The 21,356-nt window shown below is 48.0% G+C and overlaps 1 protein-coding gene across 1 annotated transcript; it reads left to right on the plus strand.

The window, feature by feature from the left end:
- The first annotated feature begins 7,670 nt into the window (after positions 1–7,670).
- LOC135829174 (uncharacterized) lies at positions 7,671–19,220 on the plus strand. The gene is made up of 10 exons (XM_065341581.1): positions 7,671–9,315; positions 10,334–10,468; positions 10,930–11,171; positions 11,634–11,686; positions 12,445–12,554; positions 13,020–13,127; positions 14,082–14,135; positions 16,302–16,363; positions 17,880–17,920; positions 18,507–19,220. The coding sequence occupies exons 1-10, from the start codon at positions 8,248–8,250 to the stop codon at positions 18,524–18,526; spliced, it is 1,893 nt and encodes a 630-aa protein (XP_065197653.1). The 5' UTR covers positions 7,671–8,247; the 3' UTR covers positions 18,527–19,220.
- The last annotated feature ends 2,136 nt before the right edge of the window (positions 19,221–21,356 follow it).

The raw sequence follows: 21,356 nt of genomic DNA on the forward strand, positions 1-21,356 counted from the left end.
CTAATGTTGAGCCTGCTGTGGAGTGCGTGCTGATGCAGTTTTCGTGACAAGCCATGCTGGGATCTCTGGGGCAACACACTAGTACGTACGTCCTGTAGCCAGTACATTTACAGAGTGAATGTACAGAGTCATTATTTTACTAGTGAATGCCGGTATCGGTGATTGTTCACTGTAGCAGAAAACACTACGTTACGAACACTGGCAAGGCATTTTTTTGTACAGTATTGACGCTGGAAGTTGAACGAAAATATTCCTCTCACGTGATGCATTTAACTATGAGATTCAGCAAAAAAATGATTCCAGCACACAGCATAACTCTACTATAGTTTCATTCGCAAATGCCATGTCGGTATGTCAGTATTATTACACAGCTGCTGAGCACAAGCATGGAGGTACTCACATAGAAAAAAGTATGCCCTTGTAAACTGGACCTTTTTTTTTTTCGATTGTGGAAGAGAACAAAAACCCGCATTTCTTCAAATGAAAGGGTAGAATGTGTGTGCACACGAATTGGCACACCTGGTGGATGGGAACAGCTTATCACAACAAAATTCTACATCATTGCCTACTCCTCGGAATGATATTGTTAATGCAATGAAATCCTGTGCCCTCTGATCTGGCCCGAGACAAACAATCTTCTTTTGCAAGTGCAGCCTTGCGAGAATACTTGCCTTTCAATAGCGCATACATAGCATACAATTTGGATGTACGGCTCTGAAAACGCAAACAGGTCCAGACTTCACCTATTAGAACTCTACATGGCATACAGTGCTGGCAACTGAAATCCGACCCCCTGGGCGGCGCACCAGCCAGGGGGTCGGATTTCAGTTGCCAGCTCTGTACATGTATATGATTGTACTCGTATAATGTAACCTAACACTGGTTAAAAACCAGTATTAGATAAACCTTGTTATAGTTCACGCAATTGTTAGATTGACAGCATGAAACAAGGTGGAGGACACTGTGTTCGGAAACAGTGACGTTACTACAACCTTCCGCGGTTGGTCCGCAGGGACCGGGGCTCTGCCAACCGCGGAAGGTTGTACAGGTCCTCCCTCGTTAGTAGATAATCTCTGGGCCATCGAAAAAGTTATCTTATAACGAGACTTATCTTGTAGCAGGACTTGCAGCTAAAGGTGAAATAGGCACCACTTCGTACTTACCGGGGCTACCCTCGATACAACATAAATCATCGATGCTTCAACTCCACCATAACTCTTCCTTGGATGCAAAGGATCGTCCATATTCACGAATACATAGACATCATACATTTCCTCGTTCTGCTTTATCCTACATGTTTTGGCCTTGGTCCTGCATGGTTAATATTATCTTATACTGAGGGTTTGGCACTCCAGGGACCTGGGCAAAGGGTCGTTATAACGGATTTTATGTACTAACAGATTATGTTGTAACCGGACCTGTAAACAGTTGTATAGACCACGTTTTGCCAGGGGATTTCAGATTTCTATTTACTAACGGGGTTTATGTACTAACCGGACTCGTTATAATGAGGGAGGACCTGTAGTAAGGTCACTGTTTCCGAACACAGTGTCCTCCACCTTGTTTCATGCTGTCAATCTAACAATTGTATGATTGTACTAGTACATGGGCACTACTTCAACATTACACTTCTCAGGTTCAGCATGTGTACCGCGGACTGGCAAGCTGGAGTCTGCTATTCTTGTAATATGCCCATCCAGGCATTTAAAATTATTACAGTTGCAGATCCAGGAGATGTGCACACCCCACTCGCATGCATCATGAGCACAGGCTCAACAGTCTGAGGGCATAGTACTAATCACACCAATGGCGTTATAATTTACAGCAGCAGAAAAACCATGTAGGATGCACCTGAGAAAAATCAAGTTTGTATAGCTAGTAAGAGGCCAGTGGCAACAGCAGCAGCAACATGGCATGCAGGCGGCATGGCAATCAAAATCTCTGCGCTAGTAAGGCCCATGCGCTATGAGTATGAATTCTTGCGAGAGCAGTCAGCGTTGAGGAGCTAGCTAGCAGTGGTTATGGCAATCGCAATCACCTAGAAATACTGTGTGCACTGGGGTGCTGCTGATGCAGCGCTTGCTTTCGTGCATCATGTGGCAATTCTCTCAAGGACAGTCAAGGTGTAGCACGCTCTCCATACAGTGCAGTATGGCAGGCGCAGGTACTAGGTAGGTGAAGGAGAAGGGGATCGAGAACACATTACGAGTCTCAATGTTCAATCCTTTCCTGAACAAAGTACATGGTTGTACGAGGTGGCAGTCACGCCGCCGAGGTAGGTGGCAGTTGGCCGAATACCACTACTACTACTTTTACAGTGCTGGCAACTGAAATCCGACCCGGCTGAGCGATGCGTTCACATTCTAGCGGTCTCTATTTCCTAGTTTTACTATCCCGTGTTGGGTCTTTGCAATGTGAGCGCACCGCACCGCTCAGGGGTTGGATTTCAGTTGCCAGCACTGTAGTATCGCATGTATCTGACCAGCAAGCATAACATAGCCTTAGTACAAGGCGGCGTATCCCATACACTGGCCAATCAAGTGTGAGCGCTTAGTTTTAGATGCATTGATGGAGAAGGTCGTGTGCACGCTTCTTTAGCTAGACTGATATCAGTATCTTATGCAATAGCTTAGGATAGGATCAGGGGCCATTTTCGTCCGTACAAACCCTTGCATCCAGGGTCAACCCTGGAGATGGTTCAAACTGACAATCAGACATACCATACCTGCCCCGGCAAGGCTGTACGCTTCAAGTGATAATTCAACGCAGCACACTCAGAAGTTACTAGAACTGTGCGGCATCGTACTGCAGCAGAGACGCCACCCACACAAGGGGCCACAGGTTCAGTACATCATAAAATTGTCGAACCCCTCCACAGGCGCATCCATCCAGGCATAGGGACGACCTTCGTTCGGCGGCGCTTCACTCTCCGCTCTTCCGTCTACTGAGTCATAGTCGGATGCTTGTCCTGATCCCATGGTCATAGCTAAGAATGTGTCCGACGTGGACAGGGGAATGTTCCTTGACTCAGCCAGAGAGCCCATCGGCTTCACTCCGGCTACTTTCGGCCATCTATTCTCCAACTCCTCGCGCACTGTCGGTGAAACTCCGTCCAAGCTTGACCTACTCACGCTTTTCCGCAGGCGATGTCCCAAGCTGGGGCCAGCAGGAAGCCCACCGGCGGGTGCTGTTTGAACGCTTCGCCTTGGTGGCAACCATTCGGATTGTTTCGAACCAGCAGCGGCGATAGCTTCTGCTCTCTGTTGCCTGCGCGATATCGCTCGGCGGCGTGTTGGCTGCACCCTTCCTCCGCCTCGCAGAATGAAACGCTTGAAGCGCTGCCAGATGGTATCTTGGCGCGGCGACAACACGGGAGGAGTGTGGAAGGTGGCCGTTGGCTCTCGGTAGTCCATTACTCCAGCACCGGCTGTGCTACCCACTGCCGGTCTCCCCATGGCGCTACCAGTACCTGGTTACTGCAATAGTTGACCGCGTTATTGCGCCTAGGAGCCTAGGAGGCCAACACTGACGATGGGAGAAAGACGCGCAGCCTCAACCCTTTCTGGCCTGCCTCACGACAAGGTCGCTTTCAAGGCTGACTTGCAAAAGCCTTGTTTCTTGTGAAATCCGAATAAACAGGTGTTCGTGTGCGTGAGTGCCAGTACGGACATCACGCATACATATACATGGGCATAGACTCGTGTAATAGTGTTGGTTACAAAATGGCCGAGTTGCTTGCAGTGCACGGTCTACATGACGATTGTACTGTACTGTGACTCTGCCGCGCGCCGTGAGTCAGTGACGACAATGCAGTTGCATCGGACACATACAAAGGGTCTAGGGCCAGCATGCAGTAGGCTTAGGCCAGGCTAGGGACTCCTCCTCTGCCCTCACATCACACAGATGCTAGGTAGATCTACTACTACTAGGTGCCAACTCAGTCCTAGATCCTAGGCTAGATGAGCAAGACTTGCTTCGGGTTACCAGCGTCAATGATATCGATGGACAGTATGTCTCGCCCGCGGGACACGTGAAACCTCTGCGATTCTTGAAGGCAGCGACAAGTCCTTACCCAAGACGGCACGAATCCAGACGCAGGGCTAGGGGTCTGGACTGTGCGTTGTATGCAGCATGCAGTCAACCTGGCACACGTGGGAGTAGGATTTGTCGCAGCTGGAGGCTGGCCATGGCGTATTGCTGAGGATAGAACAACCTTCAACGGTTCATAGGAGTGTCAGGATTGAATACTCTGCGAGTTGATATTATCGACATGCAGAGAGATGTTCAATGCACCGCACTCCAACTAAGGAGAGAAAGGCTCTGACAGACAGACAGGCTGTGTAGGCTAGGTGTCACCTACACAGTCCTACACTCAAACTGTCTCACTATGACTGGATCCATGGACGAAGCATGCATAGTTTCCACTCACAGGCACAAGACCACAGTGATTCTGTTGCTCTTGTTTGCATGCACTGTTGCAACTGCCACCACCGGTACGTCTCCAATCCGGAACATGCAGACAAAGCAGAGTGGTTGCTCTTACTTGTCAAACCGGTCTGGCAGCGCTAGTGTCTGCAAGGACAGAACGACAGCACCACTGGCACTAGGAGTTGACAGGTCTGGTGCAAAGGGCGTCCACCCGATGCCAACAGTGTTGACAGGTGTTGTTGTTGTTGATGATGCCTAGAATGGCAAGTCAGTGAGCCGGGTGCCTCATCTGATACTACGCTTCTCGTACAAGTCTAAACTTAGAGTCAGAGCCAGACATACAGTCGTGTAAATGGAGAAGAGTCGCTGATGTCAGTACAGCAGATCCACGACTCGTAATGCGGTTAGCTCTGCACTGCAGCTAGGTTGTATACCATTACCAGGTACAGTCCACAGCGTTGCGGTTCCAACCGTAACACAAACAAAGGATGGCGGATGGCATTGCTCGTTGGCACAGCGAAACATTGTGACTACAAACTGTCCGTGCCGCGACCCATGTCCACTGACTGTTGTACTGTGTAGTGTCTGCACCAGGATTGGGAAGTACCGATACATGTACTCCCGGATCCTCAGCACCCTGCATCTGCGTGCTTTGGTCCTTTGGAGGATAATTTTAGGACACGGGTCACCAGGGCTCAAGCTGACCCCGTCGCACACCGACATGTATGACCAGCTGCCTTCCCTTCCGTCTGGCCTACACGTGGAGGTTACGTCGCGGTTTCGCCAAGAGGCTCACGATATTTCATGGTTTTATCCGCTATCCAGGTTGCAAGAGGCCTTCTCCCTTTCTGCTTTGCTGAAGTAGTGAAGACCAGCGATGTGTCTTATCGTCAATGGTACCATAACTAGGGGAGCCATACATGTAACCGAGAGTCACTCTGCACACAGCGCGAGTTACACATGTGGTAGCTCAAGAGAGTGCTAGAAACACTCATGGTGGTTGTAGAGCCGTATAATAATATACTCGTTGCGATCGAGAGAATATTATATTATAAAATAATTGCTGTGACCCTGAGTTTCACACACAAGTGATCGTCACACAAAATTGACCACAATGCTCAAAATTCATGATCTCTAATATACAGAAGGCTGCTGCAACAGCGTAATGTGTGAGTGACTTCGAGCGAGTGAATACCGGCATGTGCAAAAATGGTGTACCGACGTGTTTGAGCTGGGTGAGATGAAATAGGATAAAACAATAACGCAAGGTAAGGTGAAACTTGAAAATGAGGGAGAAACTATGGATTGGGCCAGCACCACAAGCACCAAAACATGCACACCCGGCATGCAGGGCCAGGGATGTCAGCATCTCTTCTTCGAGTTTTATGCAGGGCCAGGGATGTCAGCATCTCTTCTTCGAGTTTTATGCAGGGCCAGGGATGTCAGCATCTCTTCTTCGAGTTTTATGCAGGGCCAGGGATGTCAGCATCTCTTCTTCGAGTTTTATGCAGGGCCAGGGGTGTCAGCATCTCTTCTTCGAGTTTTATGCAGGGCCAGGGATGTCAGCATCTCTTCTTCGAGTTTTAGTTCATGTGACGCATTATGGTGAGAATTTCGAGAGATGATTTTCGTGCCTGTACTGGGCGACAAGCTCAGGCCTCTTGCTAATGTTCACGCTCTTGCTTGCTTGCATGATCGCCAACTAATTACTTCTCTCTCAGACATCATAATCGGCACTGACAAGTGACAGCACTTTGTAGTGTTTTAGTTAGGCTGGTGCCTGGGTGACCATGGTGACCATGGACCAACGAATGCTGTGCTCGTTGTTCTTGCACTTTTTCCAGATACACTTGGAAACCTCCATGGCGTTCCCCATTTGTCCGTGTCTCGTCAACGTCAAATGGGTAGCGTGTCTATTCTTGAACAGTGGCCCCGTAAGGCCGAGGTACGTACATTCTTTCCGTTTGTCGTTGCGGGTTATTTGGATAGTTGCCTTGTAGACTGACGATACATGGGATGTGGAAGTGACCATTGGGAACTGCGTGTGTTTTGGCTGCACGGTTGCATCGTCTATCCTTGGTCTGATGGTCGTCGTTTTGACTCCTTCGTTTGACTGAATTGTGCACTGAGTCTGTACCCGTAGGACTTAGGGTTACCATTGCGGACATGTTCGGCATGCAGCTGTAGCTGACCTTGGGTGTGAGGCATCATGCTGATGAATATCTTGTGTAGTCGTGATCTGGAGGGAATTGTGTGTCGGAGACACCAAACAAGTGCCCAATGCTCCTCCCTATATAGTTTGCACCGATCTGTCGCCCCCCCCCCCCGCCCCCCCCCCCCCCCAGGCCCCCTCCGAGACAGTTATCGGCCTCTACGATTCCCTCCCTTCATGTCTCTTCACAGAATCACAGCTTGAGCTCAATTCTTCCTTACTCGCACTCGAGGTTGAGCTACTGCACTCCCGATTCTGTGATATGTACAATGACATAATTATTATGTAGGTTCCTGATCAGGAGACTCAGGACACTGCCACTACTACTAGCGACAATAACCCAATTCCCTGTGTACCAGAGGTGTCCCCTAGTGATATCGCGATGCCAGTTATAAGGGGCCTTCTTGCTGCATGTTTTCTCCTCATCAGCAGCCATGGTAGCCTGAAGATGATGAACCTCTCTGAGTTGCAACTACAGCGTAGTACTAGTAGTGGAACTACCTTGTAATTCCCAGTCGGTTCTTGTCTCAGTCTATGGCATTTACGCCCAGCGACAGGCGACGCCGCCCCGGTAACGCATTGAGCACTGTTCCAGCGCAGCTGCTGCTACGCTTTCTGAATGCTCCCGAACCGTAGACCTTGGTGGTGGTGGGAGCCTGGGATCGGGAGGCTTCGGGGCTGAGGTCAGTGAGGATGAAACCAAGCCTGAACTTCTGAAGCGCAAAATCATCAGCTCAGATCATTCTCTTGAGAGATCTGTATAGACTAGACTCCAGAGATCTATTAATTTTTTGAACCCCAAATGGGAGTTTCTGGCTCTTCTTCTGTCGGAAAAGAAGGCGAAAATAGATCGTGGTAACCATGTAACCATGCCATCCATGCATGGCACTACACTGGCTAGGGCCAGTAGGGGCACTCACAAGGCTATGTATTATGACCAGGGAGTAGTAAATACTACTCCCTGATTATGACTGACTGTGTAGATCTACGCACCTGTCATTCAAAACTACACTGCAAGTGCAACTGACTTGTTCGGAATCGTAGTCGTAAATCATGGTAAATCATACTAAATGCTGTTCTTCTGACCGCCTATCGCCGAATCTGGTCTGCTTTTGAGTTTTGTCCAACTAAGTTACTTTAGCACTAGCAGTGACCGTGTGTGAGCAGCGCAGTTTGACCCCAGCCTAATGTCCTTCTGTTGCTACTAGAGCCCGGGAAGAGATACCCAGAATAACTGTGGGCCTGGAGAACCCGGTTGAAAGAAATGCTTGGTGGTTGTCGGGAGTAGATCCATGGCCATGGCACAGAGCGCACTTATCGTGTGATCGTAAAATTTATTCTCGAAATGGATGCGAGCACCTTGGATACAGCACATGGACCGAGAACATTGGCTGATTGGAGCGCGAGAGAGCCTGCAGATATTCGTGGCCGAGCATCAGTGGCGCACACCATGATCTGACTCCCCAAGTCGCAGTAATCAGTAACGCTACAACCTTAGTCCTAGAGGCACACTGCGATCCGCTAGCAACGCGCTGTCAGAACTCGGAAGGCGATACTGTATACTTAGGTTCGTGAGTGTCCCTGGCTGTGTGCGCGAGTCGAGAAACATGTCCACACCACAAGTACGCACTGCTCGCACTCGACTAGGCAAGCTGCTCGATAGCAATGAGGACGCACACCGCGAAGAGCTAGCGCAACTGACGCACGGTCGCTACAACATCAGAGCGGCATTGGACCGCAGCAGGCATGCTGTGGACGCACAGAGCGCGACGGTGCAAGCCTGTTCGTCTGGTCCGCGCTGGACGTCTCTGGATCGGGCGCGTGAACTGAAACTGACAAGCAGTAGCGCCTTGCCACCGCTCGCACCCAACCAACAGATCACAACAACAACATCAGCTGATGAAGAGCCAGCGCTGGCCACTGGCAGTGCCTCGTTTCTGGAATACGGTTACATGCATGGTGCACTGCAGCCGGCTATGAGCACATCGATTGATGTAAACCGCATCGCAGCCGAATACGCATACCACCAGCCGGAATTACACACATGCGGGCTGGAGATTGGCCGTGAGCAGGCGGAGAGGAAGCCCCGCACTGTTTACCTCCGGGACGACGGCACGTTGACACCACGCGCTGGAGTGAGGAAAGCCACTAAACAAGGAAAGAAGAAGACGAAACGAAAAGAATTGACTGCTGGATCTGCGGCAAGCCACCCCACTACAGGACATAACAGATTAGAAGAAAGTCCACGAAAATCGACTAAGTCACCAGTGACAGCGGCAGTGACCACATTGAACTCGAAGATGATAGCTGGTGCACATAGCTCTGACTTGCGAGAAATTGAACCACATTCATATCTTCCTACACCTAGTTCAGAAACAACAACTGCAAACGAACTGGCGCAAAGAGGCTCACCCGAAAGTGCCAGGCCAACTTCGCAAAGCACTGGACAATCATATGACACAACCACACACTCACTGGATGCAATGACCCCGGCACTGCCTGCAGGCTATGCTGATGTCCTCCTGGATCTCAATTGTAAGCTAGATAAGCTGGACATTGGTGATGTGGGACGTGCTGGTGCAGGCCTTGTGCCCGTATCGCAGGTGGATCACTACAGGGCTGTGCGGGCACGGCACGAAGAACTTGCCAAAGTCAGCTGGCGGTGCGATGACAAGGTGAGAGAGATCATCAGCGTAGAGACTACCGGTATGTGAATGACACTATTGCACAGGTGTTGTTGTATGGAGTGGCAAACCGGTGTTTCTGTTGCCACTCTATTCAAAACACCTCAACTGATCACATAGTCACATACTGTAGAACCGGAACATTTCAGTGGAGATTGATTTTCGGTGACTTCGGTACAGGTAATTTTTACCTAAAATAAAACGCGACCTTAAATTCAACCATGCCATGCCACACAGTGTGCAAAATGCATTTTTCGATCTGGAAAACTAGCTTAGGAATGTACTCAGCTGGTTCTTGTTCGCATAGCTTCCCCTTTTATTGATCTTCGCATCTCTTGAGCCACACAAGTTGTGTGGAATGTTGCTTTGCGTTCTGGAATCGTGGTTTGACCGTATTGTCCAATGGTCTTGCCAGTATCGTCATCGACATGCATGAACATCCGCCAACGTCCTTCACAGCTGAGACTTTCAGCTCGTGCTTGTCTTGGTTGCGCTCGCCTTCCCCTCCTTATGTTATTTCTTTAACTTAGAACCTTCCAAGTTGGAAGGCTGTTGGAGTGCGCATTCAAGATGTGCTAGAGCTGTTAGCCAGTTAGTTGTAGAACGTCAGTGTCGTGCAATGTTATCGTATGAGCTGATTGTTTAGTAACTGGTGGTGTTAGTGGACAGTATAGCGTAACTTGTAGTTCCTTGGTCTTTCTCTTTTGTATAAAACTAGTTTACCAAACTTTTCACGGTACCGAACCGTTGATGGCGGGAAATACCGAAAATATTGCACCACCAAAAATTCCCGGTTTTACAGTGGCCTCTCTCCAACAGTGTGAGGTGTGATACCGCCAAGATACCGAGCCCTTGTTGACCTGATGCATTCACTCAATCCTTCAGACCTGGTATGCCGGACTTCACTTTGACTACAATTTTCATCCTGGGTCTTGTTCTTCTCACTCTTCTATAACATTAGTAGCAGAGAAGATTCCTGCAATTTCACTCTCTCCTATCCCACTTGCAGGATTGGAGAAGGATAGCTGAAGACAGCAAGGACGAGGATTTGTTTAAGAAGCTCCTCCAAGCACGCCAATGTTGGGATGAAATTCTAGCTGCCATGAAACTGGAGGACCTGGTTGTCACGCTAGAAATGATCAAGGTAACGGGAAAGGGTCTACTTCATGCATTTGGAATGTGTTTAAAATCAGGATCTGTTCCCTTTTTGATGTGTGATATTTCCTTCAAGACTTCCTTGATCTGCATGCACTTCCCACCAGAGATTCCCACAGACATCTTACGACAAGTTGAAAATGATAAAACAGAGGCATCCCAGCGGAGTGATGATAGGCCGCGGGCTTTGTCATTGCAATACAAACGATCATCAACATCAGAAGAAGGGTTATAACCGGCAGCAGCTACCGTCATTCTATACAATGACGGAATTCCAGTTCAACAACGTTGCTGCCAAAATGAATCGATGAGCAGCGTAGAGGCGATGGACCAGTCATTGGTAAGGGCCACGAACAATGGTAGGAATACAGTGTACACATCTTGGATGTTCGAATGGATTTAACAATACTATTCTCCTTGCCATGTGACACTTATCGAAACTGCCAATAGGAACAGTACGAGGACTATCTTGGTGATCTGTTTGAAGCAACGGTGGACGCGCCCAGACCACTGCCGTACAAGCAGCTAAAGGAACAGTACGACTCAACTCTACCAGATGATGTCGTGACCAGCGAGGAGGCAACATCGCAGCCCAAACCTGTAGATGCTGCCGATATAACCCTGGAATCAGTTGCCCGTAACATTGAGGAGCTCGAGAAGAAGGCTGGCGTTGTTGTGAAGGCACTGAAGTCGTAAGTCGGAAAGCATTGACTTAGGCCTAGCCTTCACTTTACTGTTGATTTTTTTGAGCCTAGGGTGATGCCCTTACAATTCGGCATTCCCAACCCGAACATGCTGAAGTGAACCGTCAAGAAATCTGGATGATCTGGGTGTAGGAGATCTGTAGGTGATCCGCTATTGTGATATCCACTGCCTAATGATTTCATGCCACTGCATCCGCCCTTTACACTTCAGCCCACACCTCTCTAGCTAGTGCATGTCTAGTATCCCTGCATTACCGGCACATAATAGAGCTACACTTTCCTTTTCCTGTTTGCTGTTATTGCTTCTTATTGATGCCTGAGGATTGTTGTTGCTTGCCGGGATCTCCAAGTATATGACAGCTTCACCTTCGGCTTCAGTTCGGTGTTGGTGATTTTGATGATGCCGTGTTGCTGTGCTTCGTGTGTTGTGCATGTACATGTACACTGTAGGGTGGAAGTGGAGTATCAGCAGGCCAGAGACATGCACAGTTACGTAGATGCTGGTGAGTGCATCTGTAGATCCATGCTGTCACGTATGACTAGACTATGGGTCGTACTGCGAATGCGTGAGAAAGCATGGCATTTTACTCACATGTCAAAGTGATCCGATCCGGAACGGTGAAACATTGGAACTTCAGGCGCCGCCTCACTTTCATCGAGCACCACGGAAATATGACCCATCATCTTGGTCCCACACAATGCCCCCCCCTCCCCTTTATACACACAACAGTCTCACATAGAAAATATATCAGACTAGTAGCTGAGACTGCCTTCAAAAAGAAACTGCTTACGTCAATGCATATGCTGGTCATTTTTCTGAAGTTTCATTGTACAAAAATAGTTGTTTACACACTGGTTCACAGGGCTTAGGGGTCAATCAGCCTGGTCTTACCTCTCCAGATCACCTTTTTTCTTCTTTTTTTTGTTCCAACCCGTGGAAGCCCAGAGTAAGGTAAAGGCACATTGGACTTTTGATTGCTTTTGGGAGTGATTATGTGAGTTGGTCGACACTCTGTCATGGGCACACCAGATTAGAGGCAACACGTGTGACAAAGCCAGTCACATGTCAAGGATACTCCCCCCCCCCCCCCCCCTGGTTGTTTATGCTATGGCTAGGTTCTTTGTTAGTGCTAGTCTCTGATGCAACATGTGTGTACATTTGTATCACTCTGTGTATGTGCCATCATACGAGTGATGGTCAACTGACTCAAGTCTACACCCTCACCTTTGTTCCGTGCTACATCATGTGTGTCCTTTCTAGTGGGCAAGTGGGCACAGAGGTGGCGTGGCATTGTCCAGGGCCGGAAGGCACTCCGCGATGCAACCAGCGGTGCTGAATGGGTTCTGGAAGTGGACAGTCTGCAACGAAAGGTGAGTCACTGGTCAAAAGCACGACATGCCTTTGGCTTTGGAACTACAGTCAAACCTCTTTAGGACGAACATCAAGGGACCGATGATATTTGTTTGCAATAACGGGAGTTCTTCTTATCCATGTGTTTTACCCAGTGAATACACAGGGTTTCATCTAATACAGTTACGAATACTAGTTCTTCTTAGGCAAACATTTGTCTTATCAGTGTTCTTCCTAACGAGGTTTCACTGTACTGTGCCAGTGACAGTATGCGTACCTTTGTTCATTGTGATGATCCAATGGGTGCTCTCATTCTCAATAAAAGTGTGTGTGCTCTGGCTCACAGTGATTACATGGCACCGGCTGTAAAAAAGAGAAACAAAAGAAACCTCAAACTGATTCTTTGTGAAACTGGATATGATTCGTGAGAGCCTCCTGTATCTGTTTTGCCTCTTCTTGGGGTTCTGCAATCATTGTGTCCAAAGATTCTAGATGCAATAGTGACGAAGAACGCAATCGAGCAACAGCAGCGGCGGTTGCTGATGCGAAGTGACGAGTTCTACTCACTGCAGACGCAGGTGACAGAGTCCAAGGTAAGGATTTGACATGCAGTGCTGCCGGGCGCCGAAGAACGTAGTGCCGAAGAACGACCAGGCTAGAATTTCACCAAGCACAGCATACCAATGTACACACGGTGACTCAACTGTGCATATACCATAGTACATGAACATATGAGCGGCCTAGGCTACGAGGCTGACCCCCAGTTCTTCAGTCCCTACAGTGACTGTAGCCCTCTTCTCTCAGACTTGTTATGGTCGCAGCAAATTCTTCACTTTGTTGATCTATTGTGGCTTTTCTTCCATCAGTGGCCCTGACTATTCCAGTATGGTCATAAGTTCATGGAATCCAACACAGCAGCATTGGGAAAGAAAAAGTCTGTATAGACTCGGATGGAGAGCCAAGGAGTAATTTATAATAAAGAAAGGACCAAGGAACTATCAGTTATGCTATAATGTCCACTAACACCACCAGTTACTTGACGATCAGCTCATGCGATAACATGCTCCGAGCATCTTCCCCTCCTATTTTATCCTATAACTTAGAATCTTCCAAGTTAGAAGGCTGTTTGAGTGCGCACCCAAGACGTGCTAGAGCTGATAGCCAGTTAGTTTTAGAACGTCAGTACCGTCGGTCAGTTTTGTGCACTGTTATCGCATGAGCTGATTGTCAAGTTACTGGTGGTGTTAGTGGACATTATAGCATAACTTGTAGTTCCTTTGCCCTTTTCTGTACTATTAAGTCTGTAGGTTCTGTGACACAAAGCACGTTCTAGCTCCTGACCATCTTTATACAGAGTCTCGGCCGGAGAACTACATGCATGGAGTTGTTGTGTGCTTGATACTTCGAAGTAGGTTTTTATCAGCGAAGTCCATGGTGGTGGCGGTGGGTATAATAATGCAATTATTCTCGCAAATTTTAATGGTGCTTTGCATGAACGTGGCTCTAGTACAGAGCCCAAGGATTTTTTTCTGCTGGTTGTGTTGTAGGCTGAGTGTGAGCGTGTCAGGAGGAGAATAGACATGGTGGATCGCTTGTGCAAGGTACTGTACTTCAGATTTTCTCTGGTATAATACTCAGGCCGCGGTCACACATGAAACCTTTGCACCGCTTTTGCAGAGGCGAAAAGCGTAGCTGCCGCAGCCGCTTTCGCGGAACACACGATACAGCGGTCACACATACATGTAGACTACTGTGCTCCTCAACGCTCCGCTTTGGCGGAGGGAATGCAAATGCAGCACGTCCTATACTATGAAATTAAAGATGTTATTGTCCGAGTTGAAGCGACCTTCGCTTGTACAAGTAGAGCTATCGTGGATCGCTGACAGGCTGCTGAATGTCTCCTGTCCAGTACACTCGTGGATTTGGGGCACATTCGCTGGCGGCCCAGTACGGGTGTATTTGAATATTAGTTTAGTTTACGTCAATATCAAATTCAAATAGTTGTATAACACGGGTGTCGTTGCCTCCTCCATGATCCATCATCGACCCCAGCGACTGCGTGGATGCCTGCAGTTGCAGTGAGGGTGTGGCAGAGTACTCTACTAGTACTACTCCCTGGTTGCAGTGTTGCATACTCTGGTGTGCGCATTGCTTGGAGAGAGAAGGAGAGAGTTGGAGATCGTCCGCGATCGGGGCCAATGAGTTGGGAGAGGGATTCCCTCACCAACTATCCACTCATAACGATGCAGTATCGTTTGCAATATCTCCAGAGCGTACAGTTCACTGGCAAAGAAGAACAATAATTATGAAAACTGAATACCAAACGGCAACCAAACAACACCAGAACTCAGTGCAGAAGTAGCACACCAAACTCCAAAGCCATCACCATGCAGGTTCCGCCAAAGCGAATCCACGAAAGCGGAGGTTCCGCTCGCATTTTTTGGCGTAGCGAAATCCAAACTTTCCGCCAAAGCGCAACTTACGCCTCCGCTGTTGCCGAGGCAACGGTGGAAGCGTAAGTCACGCTTTGGCGGAACCGCCAAAAATAGTGCATGTGTGACCGCGGCCTAAGCCTCTGGAATAGCTGCCGGAAAGCAAACCAGCCGTTATCTGACACTAAGTTGTTTGCAAGAATTGTCAGAGATGGCAGATATTGTTGGGTCATTCTCTGGCAATCATGAACAGATCTTTGCTTGGCCTGAGAGGGTGACAGATTAATGCACATGTAAAGCAAGTTGTCCTCAAAGCTCACTTCTGGCACAACACAGTTAAAGAAAAGGTGGGGGGGGGGGGGGTACATGGTTTGTATTGGTGAAGTTAATTAACTGAGAAGATGGATGGATTGGGAGAGAATGAATGGGAGCATTGGGAGGGGTGGATGGATGGATGGATTGGGGGGGGGGGGGGGCATGGATGGATTGGGAGGGGGTGGATGGATTGGGAGGGGGTGGATGGATTGGGAGGGGGTGGATGGATTGGGAGGGGGTGGATGGATTGGGAGGGGGTGGATGGATTGGGAGGGGGTGGATGGATGGATGGATTGGGAGGGGGTGGATGGATGGATTGGGAGGGGAGATCGATGTCTCGGATAGGGAGGGGGATGGATGGATGGATTGGGAGGGGGTGAATGGATGGATTGGGAGGGGCAGGATGAATGGATTGGGAGGGGGTGGATGGATGGATTTGGCCTCGGAGAAAGTGGATGGATGGATTTGGCCTCGGAGAAAGTGGATGAATGGATTGGGAGGGGATGGATGGATGCCGGATTTGGAGAAAGTGGATGGATGGATTGGTAAGGGGGCATTATTTCAATGTACATGAGTGGTGAGTGAGAGTTACCCCTGTCTATCTGCACCAGATAACATCCATTTCTCATGGTCTTCAATCACCAGTAACGTATCTACTGCAACTTGAATGCCATGGCCAGTGTTAATTGCATGGCAGTCGGTCGCATGTATTCTTAGAAAGTTAAAATCCCCATCACACTAGTATGTCCAATTGGGAAGGAAGCGTCAGCCGTTGAATCAAAGCAGAATAACTGTGATGCACACACACATCATATTATAATTATGATATGTGTGTGCACGTATACGTGCTCGTGTGTGTATGTGTGCTTGTGTGTGTGTGTGTGTGTGTGTGTGTGTGTGTGTGTGTGTGTGTGTGTGTGTGTGTGTGTGCACGTGCATGCATATACCGTGACGAGTGCATGGCCATCTGCACGAATGTGTCAGTCTATTCTGGTTTGGTCTGAATGCATGTGAATGCAGGGACAGGAAAATGTTCTGGCCCAGGTTCTGCACAGGTACAATCGTCCATCATCAGAGAAAGAGTAAGTTTGTAGAAGGGCTTGAAAGTGCTACATTATGTAGCTAGAGTAAGGAGAGGGAGAACTTAACCGTGAGTAAACACAAAGCCTGTGTGTCATACAGTGTGTGCCTTGCAATGGATAACATCATGAAACTGCAGCAATGTGTAGAACCACTGTATAGTGATCTGTGACTTGTTAGCATTCACTACCACTTTTTACTAAGTTCTTAGACTTATCATCTGAGCACTCCCTGAGAGGGGGCCTGTGGTCACAGGCCCGTCGCACCGACTTTGGAGGTGGGGCGGCCATGGAAGGGGGGTCGGGGGGTTCTCCCCCAGGAAAATTTCAAAAATTGAAGCCAATTGCAAGCATTTCCAGGTATTTGGTGCCATTTCAGTGTACGGTAACTACAATGAAAGTCTTTTTGATTCTGCAACAAACGAAGAAGACGCTACGATCGGGGACAAACATTACCCTCCCCGGGAAAAAATTCAAAAATTGAAGCCAATTGCAAGCATTTCCAGGCATTTGGTGCCATTTCAGTGTAACTGCAATGAAAGACTTTTTTCTGCAACAAACCACGATTGGGGACAAGGATTTGTCACGTTTGCGCTAAGCTGCGATCATGCATTGTGCTTTGTTGTAATGTGCTAAAAAAAAAAAAAAAAAAAAAAAAAACCGGCCGAAAAGTGGGGCGGCCTCAGCCGATCCAGCCGCCCCGGCTGTGACGGCCTTGGGTCAAATGCATTTTACAGTGGCTATTGTATTGCAACAGCCACGTCCCCACTATTTAGTGGCTGAATGATGACTACTCTACCATACTCGTAGTGTGTTCGCACTGTCTGCAAGTAGTGGCATGAGTAGCAGTTGATGCCCGGTTTCCCAGCCAATCTGGTGTATGACACAGTTTCTAATGTTATTCGACTCGGCAAGCTGACAAGAATTTAAACCGCGTTTCTATATTTGTTCAGAAAGTGGTGGACATCACGCAACTGCATTTGCTGCATCTAAGGAGTGAATAGCAGCTAAATAGAGCGGTTGTCCGGCAGTTGACAAACCCCCTTTTATTTCTATATTTACAGCAGAAATCCACTCACACCATCCAAGCAGCACTTCATGCATGCAGCTCATGCCTGCCTGGGTGTATTGGTTTACAACTTTACATGCTCCCCAAGAAGGTTCGATAGAGCCAAAAAAAGGGGTTCGCTACAAAGGGTCCATTTTTTATGAGTTTAAGCAGGCACATGGGCAATCATTCCTTCCCTGTAATGGCTATATCACAGACTTTGCTGCATGCACGATAGTTAGAAGTGTAGTTGACTGTAATTTACATTGAATGGAGGTTTCCCTTGCAGAGTGCACTACAGGTATTTTGATGCAGGTACACTTACCTGAGTGTTAATTGCCAATACTGGTAATGCTCAGCACAGAGGGAGTGGTAAACTGGACTATTCTGTTGTATGTGTATGTGTGCATATGTGTGTGTGTGTGTTTGTGTTTGTTGTTGATGCCTGATCTGTGTCACCCCTTTCCCCAGCTTGATCATGTCTCACATTTCAAAGATGGCTACGGTACCAGGTGAGTGATTTGCTCACTACATTAAATGCCGTGCTTCATGCGGCATGCCTGGTTATGTCCGTATGTGGAGCACTCAACGTTTTAATCATGCAGCACATGTATGTGATATGGAGTTTCAAGTTTGCACTGACACACAGGTGGAGGAGGATGAGAATGACGATAACCCACATGGACGAAGTAGTTTATCTAGTGGTTGTTGTGGGAGCTTACCATTTATGAGGCAAAAGTGGCAGTCATAGAGGTAAATTTGAGGGTTGCGGCTGGGATTCTCAAGCCCGCTCTTCATTACTCCGAAAAGGCAGGGAGGTTTTGCACAATAGCCAATCATTATTACATGTAAATGTTTGTGCCCTTCTGTATGTCTGTACATGTATGTGTGTGTGTGTGTGCCGGTGTGTGTGTGTTTGTGTGTGTGTGTGTGTGTGTGTGTGTGTGTGTGTTTGTGTGTGTGTGTGTGTGTCCGTCCTTCTGTTTGTAGTCTACCGCTTGGTTGTCTCTGTTTATTCTTTCCATCCATTCACCTAGTCATCTTTTGTTCTTCCTTCGAGCTCTCCTCAACGTTTGGTGTTTCTAAATATTCCCACAGAGAAAACGTCTGTTACCTGAATGGAAGCTGCCGGAGTGGAGTCAATCAACAAATCAAGGAAATCGGCTATCAAGACGACCAGTGAAGACATATCGCACAGTCAGACACGCCTAAGAAACCCAGTGTCACCATGCAGCTGCTAGAGGCTAGAGCTAAGACTAAGAGCGCGGGCTGAAGCACATACGACACACAATGGCCATGCAACGTTGCACGTACCAGCGAGCCAAGACACAACAAGCATGATGCATTGCGTCCGTGTCCAGCATTAACTCACACTCAAAACTGGCATCCGTGTTTTCTATCTGATGGCAGGTACCTTCAAGGATTCAGACTGGCACTTGAAATATGCTCGGAAAGACTTCATTATTGACCACATTGAATAGAGAAAACCTATCATTATTATGCAGTATTTTACGGAAAGTACAACTGGCTTCTCAAAGAATGAGCCCTGGCGTACAGTCATGCGCTACTGGGTGTTGCGTGACATAACAACATCAGTCTGTGATCAACATCACGCCAATACTAGTAGTACAGGAACACATTGGATTGCCGACTAGCACACTAGCAGCTGTCCTGTACATGTATACAAATGATTGTAGTATAGCCAGTGTAGGCCATTACTTCGTATGTGAACCAATGATTTCTTGATGCATGGCGTGTAGCAGAACTTTGATTCTTGTTCTCGTGCCATATCATAAGTGCTTCACTGACTCACACTTGCAGTGTACCTGTACATGACTTGTACATTCATGTAGTACTCATTGCTTACACCCGGCATGTACATCTACAATGCACACACAGGTCCACAGTACAGACCAGTGAGAGTATCACGGGGTGAAACTGTCTCTGCTCAGTCAGAGTTTCATGCACGTAAACCATGGTAAACGCAGGGCCTAGGGACTAGGGCTGTCCCCGGGAAAATTGCGATTCCGCGGCGGCGTTTTTTCCGCATTTTTGCGATTTTTTAAAAGACCGCGTTTTCCGTGATTTTCCCGCGTTTTTTAAACTTTTTTGTTGCACTACACGTACACACAGTGCACTGTTCGGTCAGCAACGTCTCATCGTGGCGGCTTTTTACTCAAATAATTATGACGAGTGCTTACACCAGAGACTTGTAACTGATTGATTTCACTACATACTCACTGAAAATTGCCGCACATCAATATTATTCACCGCATATTTACCGCATATTTACCGCAAATTCACCGCAAATTATGCCATATTATGCCGCGTTTTTCCCCGCGTTTTTTGCGATTTTCTCCGCAATTTTCCCCGGGGACAGGACTAGGGTATCACCATCACTTATTAGGAGACTGGATGTGGTAGCTACCGGTACATGTAACGTTATTTATTTATTTATTTCACCTTCCCGTGGCCAGAGAATATAGGCCAATATGGAGGGAGGGGGCGGTAGCCAACCATGGCAGTAAACAAAAACAAAGCAAAAATAAATAAAATATTTACGTTTAATATGCCGGAGTAGCTACAGGCGCTGTATATCACCCCCAGCCTTAGTAGCCATGGCAACACTGATAGTATGAGCCTCATGTCATGAGCTCATGTAATCCGGCTACTGCCAGTACTGGTGCACGTGGATAGCGTCACCATGGTGATCACACACCGTACTCGCGTGATTAGTGCCCCGGGCCAGGGGCACTAAATTTCTAAGTCCATCATACTTCATCGGCCTCATTTCCTCTGTGCTGCGCTGATGAGTCCACAAAGGACAAAACAGTTCTGTCCGCAGATTGAGTAAGCCCATCATCACGATCACACATGTATATGTACAAAAGTCATGTACTATTCAAGAGGGCACTATTTTTCCAATTCTCGTCATCCAGATAAAAGCAAGGGAAGGCAAAGTAAAACAGAGCCTAAGTTCACGACTCAACAGAAAAGGCAACAAGAACTGCGATTTTGATCCTGAACCCCCCAGCGCAAGGACATGAACAAGAACATTAGCGAAACAACACCAAACTTGCCTCCCGGGGGGGGCACTATTCAAGAGAGGGTTTTTTTCATTGGCTCTCAGAGACAGGGGGGGGGGGGGGGGGGCAGGACTGGTACATGACTGTACAATCATGTAGATCCACTAGTACTTGAAGTATCATAGTACAGGTTTTTTTTTATTTTTATTTTTTTATTTTATTATTTTTATTATTGGGAACACAGCCCTACAAAGAGACATGTGGAGACAAACACAAGACAAGACACAGGGGATGTAGGGACGACGTGCCGATGTACAGGGAGCAACTCGACCGACCAGGGGTCTCGGCGTTAGCGTTGCAACCTGGCATCGAAAAAAAAGGGGGGGGGTGCATGGTCAGGTAGCAAAAATAATAATTTGGTGCGAGAAAGGGGCGGTAGTACTCTTGCCACTCTTTGTAGTTTGGTCTTGGATCTTGGTGTCACCATGGTCATTGGTCACTGTAGATTCGCAGCATGTGCGCATGTGCTGTCTGCTCTCGACCTAGACCAGGGCAGAGGGCCGAAGACGGACAGTCGGTGCACCGACCACATTCATTCTCCACTTGTCCTGTCCCATTCTGTCTTTCAGATCCCGACTCGGATCGACAGCAACCTGGATTTCTCGGAGTTGCCAGCAGTTGGTCACAGCTGGCCCGCAGCCTCGACTTTCTGCTCGTTATCATGACTCAAGAATGCACCACTAGGCACTAACACGGCCAACACCGCCAGTACAGTAAAAAATAACGCGGAGTTAAAACTGTATCGACTCGAAACCGCCGTACTACCCTGCAAAGATAAGACGCAGCGCAGATAAGTTAGGAGGGTCGCAGATCTGATCGAGATGTGCAATACAACAGGTCTTTAGCTCTCCCATCGACGGCT

Source organism: Sycon ciliatum, chromosome 1 (genome assembly GCF_964019385.1).
Source record: "Sycon ciliatum chromosome 1, ocSycCili1.1, whole genome shotgun sequence".
In the NCBI taxonomy this organism is placed as follows: Eukaryota; Metazoa; Porifera; class Calcarea; order Leucosolenida; family Sycettidae; genus Sycon; species Sycon ciliatum.

What these genes read in the sequence shown, in the direction of transcription:
- LOC135829174 (XM_065341581.1), top strand. Translation starts at nt 8,248, where the DNA reads ATGTCCACACCACAAGTACGCACTGCTCGCACTCGACTAGGCAAGCTG. An exon ending in GCTGGCGGTGCGATGACAAG is followed by an intron (nt 9,316 to 10,333) that starts GTGAGAGAGATC and finishes TCCCACTTGCAG; the next exon opens with GATTGGAGAAGGATAGCTGA. An exon ending in CGTCCATCATCAGAGAAAGA is followed by an intron (nt 16,364 to 17,879) that starts GTAAGTTTGTAG and finishes CCCTTTCCCCAG; the next exon opens with CTTGATCATGTCTCACATTT.